The sequence below is a fragment of the Echinops telfairi genome, unplaced genomic scaffold (assembly GCF_000313985.2).
Source record: "Echinops telfairi isolate 266 unplaced genomic scaffold, ASM31398v2 ScPeMD7_60;HRSCAF=208, whole genome shotgun sequence".
In the NCBI taxonomy this organism is placed as follows: Eukaryota; Metazoa; Chordata; class Mammalia; order Afrosoricida; family Tenrecidae; genus Echinops; species Echinops telfairi.
The window spans coordinates 45,458,568-45,469,710 of NW_022103958.1; the positions used below are offsets into that span (position 1 = coordinate 45,458,568).

Sequence of the window (11,143 nt, forward strand, 5' to 3'; positions counted from 1 at the left end):
CCACCCAGACTAGGTTAAGAAAAATGTTTTCCAGAGTTAGTGCCAATCCTGCATTTCAATTTCCAGGGGCAGAACAAGAGTCTCTTGTTCTCAGATGAAACTATAGTTAGCAGAAGTTCAAAAGACCAACAAAGTAACCGCAGGTCACATGAAAGAAAGGCCTACATTAAAAAGAAAAGGCATACATTTTCAGTCAAGAGTGGAACTAATTCACCTGAGAGAAGCCTGCTAGTGAGTCGGCCTCCATCGCCTCCTCCTTGATGCTCCCATTCTGGAAGACAGACTCCTCACAGGGTGTATCTGAGGAAAATGAAGGGCAGTATTAGGAGACAAAATCTGCTTTAAAGTAACTTGTGATGATCAGTGGTGCTTTTAACATGATCAATAAGAATATGCTATATTACCTCCCCCACAAAAATCTGTTACTCTCATTTCATGCAAGCAAGCATGTGCTTTACGTCAAATCTCATTCCACTCACCTCAGACCCAAGTAATTTCTGAACATGTCCACTCCTCAGTCCCCCCATGCTCCCTCATTCTCTCTCACATGATCGACTACAACAGTCTCCTAACAGTTTCCCTAGTTCCAGAACTTTCAAATCTACAATCTACACCAGATGTCAGCATCTGTAAAGGCTCCAAGAATAAATATTTTAGGCTTTGTAAGCTATATAGTCTCAATTCCTTCTTGCTATAGCATGAAAGAAGTCAGAGACATGACACAACAAACGGGCACAGGTATGTTCTAATACAAATGATCACATGGGCCATAGTTTGCTGACCCTTGTTCTACACTGATGCCAACATATTTAAAAAGCCACCTGAGATCCCCCACATACCGTGAGTTCTATTTAGATTGTTTGTAGAATAAAGCCCATTATTGTCATTTTTAAATTTCATATTGATAGATTTCATTTTGCCAAAGATTCCTAAGAACATCTGTGCCTAATGAAAGCATCTATTAGAAGCCTATATTACTAATATAGTTAAAAGATGTAATGGCATTCTATCGAGGATTTCACGCTTGAACGATGATTTGGTGCTTTCATAGATGCCTCTATAGCATATAATTGTTATGAAAAATATTAGATAACTCCGAATGTACTTACTCACTCACTGCCATTGAGTCAGTTCTGACTCAGGGCGACCCAACTCCCTGTGGGTTTCCTTGACTGCCAAGTCTTTTATTTGTTTTCCTGATATCGCTAGAAATTTATTTTTGTTTTCCTGATTTATTTTATAAAACTGCATAATTTACATATACAATAGTTCAATTATATTAAAAAGAGTTGTACAATTATCACCAAAATCAGTTTTACAACAATTTCTTCTACTCATTGTTATGAACTCCCCATTTTCCCCAACCTGCCTCCCTACCATGTCCATAAGAAACCATTAATCCAGCTCCTGTCTCTATAGATTTACCTATCTTGGATTTCATATACAGAAAAGGAAAACCCAACAAAATAAAACAGAAAAGCCTCAACTGAAAAGAAACAGTAAATATTAAAAACTAGAACAAATTTAAAATGAGTAAAAAGATCAAATGATAAGGATAAAATGTTAATATTTTCTTAAAATCATTTTATTGGAAGCTCTTACAGCTCTTATCACAATCCACACATCCACTGTGTCAAGCACATTTGTACATATGTTGCCATCATTATTTTCAAGACATTTTCTTTCTAATTGAGCCCTTGGTATCAGGCCATTTCCCCCGCCCTCTCATGAACCCTTGATAACTTATACATTTTTTTTTATGTCTTGCACCATCTTCCTTCACCCACTTTTCTGTTGTCTGTCCCCCTGGGAGAAGGTTATATGTATCTCAATGTGATCGGTTTCCCCTTTCTCCCCTCTACCTTCCCCTTCCCCTCCTGGTATCGCTACTTTCAATATTGGTCCTGAGGAGTTTATCTGTCCTGGATTCCCTTGTTCCAGCTCTTATCTGTACCTGGATACATGCTCTGGTCTAGCTGGATTTGTAAGGTAGATTTGGGGTCATGATAGACATGGGGAGGAAGCATTTAAGAACTAGAGGAAAGTTGTATATTTCATCAGTACTATACTGCATCCTGAGTGGCTCATCTCTTTCTTTTGACCCTTTTGTGAGGGGATGTCCAATAGTCTACAGATGGGCTTTGGGTCTCCACTCTTCACTCCCCCTCATTCACATCAATATGATTTTTTGTTCTGGGTCTTTGATGCCCGATACCTGAATCCATTGACACCTCATGATCACACAGGCTGGTGTGCTTCTTTCCATGTGGGCTTTGTTGCTTCTCAGCTAGATGGGTGCTTGTTTTATTTTCAAGCCTTTAAGACACCAAATGCTATATCTTTTGATAGCCGGCATCATCAGCTTTCTTCACCACATTTGCTTATGCACCCATTTTGTCTTCAACAATTGTGTTGGGGAGGTGAGCATCAAGGAATGCCAGGTTATTAGAACAAAGTGTTCTTGCATTGAGGGAGTACTTGAGTAGAGGCCCACTGTCTGTCTGCTAACTTAATACTTAACATATAAATCTATGTACATAGATCTATTTCCCTATCATTATATATATATTTACATATCTGTTTGTATTTAGATCTCTATAAATGTCCTTTGCCTCCTAGTTCTTAACTCTATTTTCTTTTACTTTCTTCTTGTCCCACTATCATGTTCAGCCTTCATTCATGTTTCAGTAATTCCTCTTGGCTACATTGCCCTTGATCAAGCCCCACCAGGCATCCTATGCCCTCCTCGTCATTGATTTTAGATCACTTGTTGTTCCCTTGTCCCTGGGTTTGTTGACAGCCGTTCCTTGCCCCAGCCTCCCCCTTTCCCTTGTCCCCTCAGAACCATTTTCTCCTCTGGATTGTTTATCCCACCTATCTTATCTAGATAGACATGCAGAGACAATAATAAGCACAAAAACAAGACAGAGCAATGCAAAATAACAACAAAAAACCAATGACAGAAAAAGTAGGAGTGTTTTCCAGTCAAGTCTGATGGGGTGCCCTCTATTTCTGGTATTCCCTGGGGCCTTCATTCTGTACTCATTCACTGCCCAATGCTGTCTGACAACAAGGCTATTCTCATCCCTTGACTGTGGTCAGAAGGGATTTACCAGAGGCTTAAGCCATGTACTCACTATGCCAGTGAGTCAAGGCTGACTCACAACCCTGGAGATTTGGGCTGTGATCTGCATGGTGGGCAGTTTGAAACTACCAGCTGCTCCTCAGGAGAAAGACTGGGTTTTCTATTCTTGTAAACATTTAGTCTCAGAAACCCACAAGGGGTCAGTCACTATGAGTCAGCATTGGCTCAATGGTAGTGAGTTTGGGGACCCTGCAAATGGATTTTGGGTTCCCTCTGACATCTATCTGCACACTGGGTATTCACAATTTCAGCTCTGATACTATTCCCTCCTTTGGATCTGGACTTTATAGTATTTACAATCTTTGGATGACACAACTGATGTGCTTCTTCCATTGTGGCCTTAGTTGATTCCTCACTTGGATGGCTGCTTGTTTGAAGACAAGCCTTTAAGTAACCAGATACTATTCTTACTGATAGCCAGGCATCATTTAGTTTCCTCACCACACTTTACTCTAGCACTCATATTTTCAGTGATCTCTCTCTTTTGGTAATACAAAGTCCTTCATAATTTTACTCTTGATATCCTCTAACTGTAGAAAAAGATAGCTTTTCTTCATATAGAAGAGCCAACTATTCTCACTTCAACTTTCTACATTCTTACCTTTGTCTTTAAGCATGTCAAACATATCTTCCATGAGGGTCACTATCTCTTTGCTGTTCTCTGGATGTTGTAAATTCACCCAAGTCCTGACCTCTTCGGGAACAACTGTGAGAAATTGTTCCAGGACCAACAGCTCTACGATCTGACTCTTTGTATGAATCTCTGGTTTCAGCCACTGAAGGCAGAGCTCCCAAAGCTGGCTCAGGGATTCGTGAGGTGTAGCCATTTCCAGGTACTGGAACTGTCTGAACTTCCGACGAGAGGCCTCTGAGTCACATATCTCCATTACTGGGATGTCTTCCTTCTGCCAATTCAGGACTTCACTTTTTTCACACACAGCCAAGTTTTGAGGCTTTAGGATGGCCATTAATCTTTTCAGAGGCTGCATCTTCCAAGACAGACTTCCCACTGCAGTTCAAATTTTTCTTATCAGAGGACTCCAATAATTCTCAAGCTCAGGCTAAACAACATGTGATTAGCGCCAAGTAATAGCTTAATCAGCAGAAAGTTCCAGAAGGTTCAAGTATAAAGTCAATAGGGGTACCCAAGGAACTGTAAAAAGAAACAAATATGACTCATTGAAAAGAATATGCATTAATGTGGTGCCAAGATACAAAATATAGTTCAATTGCTATTTTTAAATTACCTAAGGAAAATTAATATTATAATTATAGATTCTTAATTATATTAATATTATAGACAGTTCCATTCTTGTTTCCTACTTTAGGAAAGGAAACCAAAAGTAAGGCAAAGAAACAAATAGCCAATCAATGTTTACTGTTTAGAAAACCTCATGGATATTTTTCTTTTGGTGGGGAAAGTGGGGAATACCATGTAACAACTCATTTTTGCTTTAAAACTAAGCAAATTGCTAAGCAAGAGATCCAGGATTATAGGCTAGATATACCTAGAAATCTCTCTTAAACTGCTCATTAAAACACCAATAAAGTTATATAAAATGTGCAAACCTGACAATAGCTTTATAATTACAAATTAATGTAAGACATAATCATATATATGTGTGTGTATATATGTGTATATATGTATGTGTATATATACGTATATATATGTGTGTGTGTGTATATACCCCTGGTGGAGTAGTGGGTGATGTAATGCACTGCTAACTTCAAGGTCAACAGCAACTCAGGGAGAAAGAGGAGGGTATCTGCTCCAGTAGAGAGTTACAGCCTTGGAAACCCAAAAGGGCAGGTCTACTCTATAGCATCACTATGAGTCAGAATCTACCTACAGGGGAGCTGTGAGTCAAAACAGAATCTATGGCAGTATGTGTATATGTGTGTGTGTGTATAAATTTCTGAGTGATTTCATTGTTACTACCACCACTTGTGTGTCAGTTTGTTGTACTGTGGTGGCTTGTCTGTTGTTATGATGCTGGAAACTAGGTTACTGGTCTTTCAAATACCCACAGGGTCACCCAGGGCAAACAGGTTTCACCAGACCTTCTATACTAAGAACAGACTATGAAGAAAGAATAGGCTGTCTATACTGGAGAAATAAACCACTGAAAACCTTATGAATAGTAGTGCAATATTGCCAGATATAGTTATAGAACATAGGCACTCAAAATATGACTGAAAAAGAGCTGCCTTCTCAAAGCAGAGTGGACTACAATGATATGGATGGAGTAAAACTTTAGGGAACTTCATTTGCTGATGAGGCATGACTTAAAATGTGAAAAAATAGCTGCAGACATCTACTAATAATTGAAACCTTGAATGTATAAAGTATGAATTAAGGAAAATTGGAAATCATAAAAAATGATATGGAACACGTAAGGACCGATATCCTAGGCATTAGTGAGATGAAATGGACTGGTATTGGTCATATTGAATCAATCATAATTTACTAAGCTAGGAATGACAAATTTAAGTAGATTGGTGTTGCATTCTCCATTGAAAAGTACATTTCAAGATAGATCTTGAAGTACAGTGCTGTCTGTAATAGGATAATATCTATCTGCACATAGGAAATCCAGTCAATACAAGTATTATTTAAATTTGCATACCAAGCACTAGAACGAGTGAGGAAGAAACTGAAGAATTCTACCAATGTCTTCAATATGAAAAGTGATCAACCATGCAATTAAGATAATACTGATAAATATTGGGGATTGGAATGTAAAAGTTGGAAACAATGAGGAATGAACAGTAGTTGGGAACTATGTCCTTGGTGATAGAAAAAAAAATGCTGGAGATCACAATTTTGCAGGACCAATGACTTCTTTATCGCAAATACTTTTTTCAACAACATAAAAGACAACTATGCACATGGACTTCTCTAAACAGAATGCACAGAAATCAAATTGATTACCTTTGTGGGAAGAGATGTTAGAGAAGCTCAAAACCAGATCGGGGCAGACTGTGGAATAGATCATCAATTTCTAATATGTAAGTTTAAGCTGAAGCTGGAGAAATTTAAAACAAGTTCATGAGAGTCAAAAAATGACCTTGAGTATCTGCCACCTAAAATTCAACGTCTGGAGCACTACTGACAGGAGACCCGAGGAGCTGTGGGACGACATCAAGAATATCAGACATGGACAAAGAAAAAGGCTATTATATTAAAAAGACAAGGAAAAAAGATCAAACTGGGTGTCAGAAGAGTCTCTGAAACTTGCTCTTGTTCATACAATAGCTAAATGGAAGAAATGATGAAGTGAAAGAGCTGAACAGAAAATTTCAAAGGGCAGCCCTAGAAGACTAGATGTAATGAAATGTGCAAAGACCTGGAGTTAGGCAAGCAAGGAGCTACTCAGCATATAGTAAGCTGAGCATAGAAGAAAACAAGTTCAAGCCTCAGTTGCAATATTCAACGATTTTGTGGGCAAAACATTGAGTGATGTGGGAAGCATCAAAAGATGGGAAGAATACAACATAACAAAACAAGGCTCCAAGAATTGGTGGAATGCCAACTGACTCGTTTCCACAAAATGATGACGCACTGGAAACACTCATTAGTTTATACCAAGATATTTGGTCAACCTACTAGAAGAGATTCATATTTGTACCCATTCCATAGAAAGGTGACCCCACAGAATGTGGAAATTATCCAACAATATCACTGACATCATACATACATTTTGCTAAAGATCATTCAACAATGGTTGTAGCAATACCCTGACAGGGAGCTGCCAGAAATTCAAGCCAGCTTCCATGTGGACTTCCAGAAGTGGACATGGAACAAGAGATATCATTGCTGCCATCAGATGGATTTTTTTTTTTTTTTAAGGGGCATCAGATGGATTTTTAAGCAGGAAATATCAGGAAAAAAAAGTCTTACTTGTGTTATTTGACTTTGTGTATTGAGAAGAATGAGAATTCCAAAACGCTTCAGTGTGCACATGCAGAACCTATACATGGATCAAGAGGCAGTTATGTGAGCACAACAAGGGAATATTTCATGGTTTACAATCAGGGAAGGTGTCAGGGTTGTATACTTCCACCAACTTGTGCAATTGTATGCTAAGCAAATAATATGAGAAGCTGGAATATATGACGAACACAGAATTTGGATGGGAGGAAGGCTTATTAACAACCTGCTATATGCAGATGACACAACCTTGCTTATGAAAGTGAGGATTTGAAGTAATTGCTGATGAAGATCAAGGATTGCAGTCTTCGATGTGGATTACAACTCAATGTAAAAAAGACCCAAATCCTCAAAACCAATAAGTAAAGTAGAGAAGACTGAACTTGTCGAGGATTTAATCTTGCTTGGATACACAACCAATCCTCATGGAAGCATCAGTTAAGAAATCAAATGGTGCACTGCACTGGATAAATCTGTTGTATAAGACGTCTTTATCAAGTTGAAAAGTTATAAAGTTAAAGAGCAAGGATGTTTATTTGAGGACTAAGAGGAACCTGACCCTGGCCCTGGTATTTCCAATTACCTCATTCACATGTTCTGTTTCCTCTGCTCTGAGTATGCATGTGCCTGTTCAGGTTAATAAAAAGCCTGAAAAACATTATGGTATATAATATGCCCTGTAACAAAGCTTTGTTAATTAGTGTTACAATGATTTTTTTTATTAAATGGTCCCTACCTCAACTAGAAGGGTTAAAAGCAAAAACAGCAATGCAGCAATGAAAAGTATTCTTGATGCCATTGAGAACAATCAGATCATTATATAAGGTGACTTAAGTTTCCAGACCAACAAGCAGTGTGGTAATCTAAAATGGAAACGGTCCCAATTATCTGAAAGGCCTTGGTAAGTACTGCTTTTTGGTTATGACAACTGTTTCTTTCTATGCATATAAATCAAGAAAATACCTATCTGTAGGCATGGTAATGTCTGAATCAAAATATTTATATTGGATTCTGAATACAAAAGGTCTCTGTGGTGGAACTCTTACTATTCATGACTGGTGCAGTATACCATTCCTAAGTGTGTAATCAACCAGGAAAGTTATTAAAAAAAGTGAAACACACACACACAAGTACAGCCAAACTGCTCCTTAGTTGTACGGATGGCAAGTCTCAAATGTTAGATATGTTGTCAGAGGAAATCAGTTGCTGGTAAGGGACATCGTGCTTGATAAAGTGGAGGGGCAGTGATCTTTGACAAGATACATTGATAAGGAGGTTGCAACCATGGGCTCAGACAGCAATGGTGAAGGTGCACAGGACCCGGTGGTGGTGTTCTATTCTGCTCTGCATAAGGTCGCTGGGAGTTGGAACGGACTTGAAAGGCACCTAACATATCATTAAGGTTAAATTAAAAAGTGCACCCCCAAACTCTAATGTTTAAGAGGTTTTATATTTTAAGAAATTACTACAGGTAAGTCTGCAATGCCTATTACGGGTTCGTAGGAGCAACTGATTATGCAGGCCGTATTCAACCATACCTTAAGTCACATTTCGTAACAGTTTTCTAAGGTTATTGGATAGAAAACACAGCTTGCCAGTAGGGGTGTGTTGTGTGTTGAAAGTGAATTTCCTGGGGTTTTTCTCCCTCTGAGAAAAGCTAGCATTATCTCATTATCATATGGGGTGGGGTTAGTTGATAGGTTTTCTGGACAGGAGCTCTGGAATGGATAATGCCAGGCAATTTGGGATGGGTCAAATCAATCTGTAATCGTCTTTGATATAATCAATGGATGGATGGATCCTGTGGAGTCGGGTGATGAGTTAGCCCAGTGGAATGAATCAGGTGAGATAATTCAGGAGAGGTGGCTCAGACCTCATAGATCATCCAGACCTCTAGCTGACCCTGACAGGGAGTTAATAGTCATTCCCCTCACCTTCAGTGGCAGAGCTCAAAGAATATCACCCAGGCTCAAAAATATGAGGCGCACATAAGTGGTTATGAGAGGAACTTGGATGGAAAAGCCTCCCAATTTAGCTAATATTTTTAGTAACAAGTTCATAAGCTCAGCTTTCCAGGCCACAGCAAACAGCTTGCCCAACTATGAGCACCACTCGCTGCATTGGGGGAAGTCTGATAATAGCTTTCTATCCAATTCGGTGTCCTCAGTCCTTCTGCAATTTATCAGTCAGTGGTCAATTTTTGGAATAAATACTGCTATCTAGTAACATAGTGAACATTTTACCCTTTCAGAATTTCCAGGAGAATAGACCTTGAATTAAGAGTTTAAATCAACATGCAAAAGGGGAAAAAAAAGTTTTGTTAATCCTTTAACCATGAATAGTGACTGTGCTACTCAAAACCAAAATTATTAAACCTCACCGCCATCGAGTCAATTCTGACTCGTAGCGACCCTACAGGACGGAGGGGAACTGCCCCTGTGGGTTTCTAAGACTAAATGTTTATGGGAATAGAAAGCCTCATCTTGCTCCCTCAGAGCGGCTGGTGGTTTCAAACTACTTACCGCGTAGTTCGCAGTCCAATGCTTAGTCCACTAAATACCTTTTAAAATAATGATAATAAAAGGAGGCAAGTAAATGTCCGATTCCAGAAATCTAGCTGGTTATACTTTAGGGAGTGGCCAGCAACTACTGGACTGCAAACTCCCTGCACAGAGCTCACCTGTCCCGGCAAAAAGCCTTTCCTGTCTCCCTGGGAGCGGCTGGTGCTTTCCAATGGCTGATCTTGCAGTTAGCAAATTCTTAACCCACTCTACCACCAGGGATCCCTTGGGAATGCAAACCAAACCAAACCAAACTTACTACCACCACTGAGTCAACGCTGACTCACAGCGACCCTTGGTGGATTTCCGAGACTGTAACTGTTCACGGGACTGGAAAGCCCAGGCTTTTTCCAGAGGAGCGGCTGGTGGTTTCGAACTGCCGACCCCGCTTGTCGCAGCCCAACGCGTAACCACCAGGGCTCCTTGGGAAGGGAAATCAAGGTGAAGTCAACTTTCCTCCATTTCACTTTCCAGGCAATTGATAGAGTCGCGCAGCATCCCTGTCAGTCATTTCTACAGAGGCTGATCGCGAGGTGCACTCCCCGAGATGCCCCCACTGCGAAACGGCAGAGAACTGCCGGGAAGCTCCATTCGCCGCCCGGGGCCCTCCTTTCCGCAACTCTCCCCCACGTCTACCTTCCTGGCACGCCTCAAATCCTCTCCATCGGCTCTCGCTCCCCCCTCCAGACGTTCAGGCAAAGGCTGCACACCCGGGTGTTGGAATTCGGTTAAACGGAAAACCTAGACAGCAAAAGCCGGAGTGACCCGCCCCGCCGTCTCCCTAAGTCGTACTTGCTAGCTCAGCTTCCACCCAGGCTCCACTCAACCTCGGTCAACGGCAGCCCGAGAGGAGCCCCACGACTGCCTTTGCTCCAGGTCAACGGCGCAAGTCTGGTAATCTCGCAGGAATGGAAGACCAACCGAGCGTTAACAGCTGCGGAGCCTAGGAATTTCAGCAAAGCCCCAGCCCCGCGCACCGGCGCGCACGCGCATTAGCTGCAGAAGGGTACCCACAAGCCCCCGCGGTCTGGCTTCCGAAAGCTCAGTTGGTCCCTTTCCCAGGGCTGGCTGGAGCATTTCCTGTCTCCCCAGTCCTGGTCCTTGTCTGCACTTTAGGTAAACACCTGGCTCTTGAAGCAACGAATGGAATCATGCACTTAGGAGAGGTGCTCAGCAAACTTCAGTCGTTTGTCTCATAGAAAACGAAGCCACATTTTTCTTAGTTTTCACTCCCCAAAGCCTGAAACCAATAACACTGACCAGATTTCGACAAAGTATTGATATATTCATGGTTTTCATTGGTTGATTCATTCTTTTCTCCTTTTTTGTATGTTTGTTTGCGTATCTAGTAGATCTTGTAGAAGATGCCACCCTGCACTCTGTTGGGTCATGGTTTTAGGAAAGGATCAGGTAGGTGTCTCCCAAATTTCTTGGGGGAACAGAAGGGCTTCTGGTGCTGCATCAGTTTGTTGAAGCATGTCAATTGCTATTATGTCAAATCCTGGA

General features: G+C 40.8%; 1 protein-coding gene across 2 annotated transcripts in view; it reads right to left on the reverse strand.

The window, feature by feature from the left end:
* ZNF215 (zinc finger protein 215) overlaps nucleotides 1-10,520 on the reverse strand; it is an 18,903-nt gene extending 8,383 nt beyond the window's left edge. For both annotated transcript variants that reach the window (XM_045290972.1, XM_004716433.2), the window contains exons 1-3: nucleotides 10,430-10,520; nucleotides 3,747-4,298; nucleotides 215-300 (exon numbers count right to left, since the gene is read on the reverse strand). In XM_045290972.1, coding sequence (XP_045146907.1) covers nucleotides 215-300; nucleotides 3,747-4,134 — 474 coding nt within the window. In that variant the 5' untranslated portion in view covers nucleotides 4,135-4,298; nucleotides 10,430-10,520. The remainder of the gene's footprint in view (nucleotides 1-214; nucleotides 301-3,746; nucleotides 4,299-10,429) is intronic.
* Between the last annotated feature and the right edge of the window lie 623 nt (nucleotides 10,521-11,143).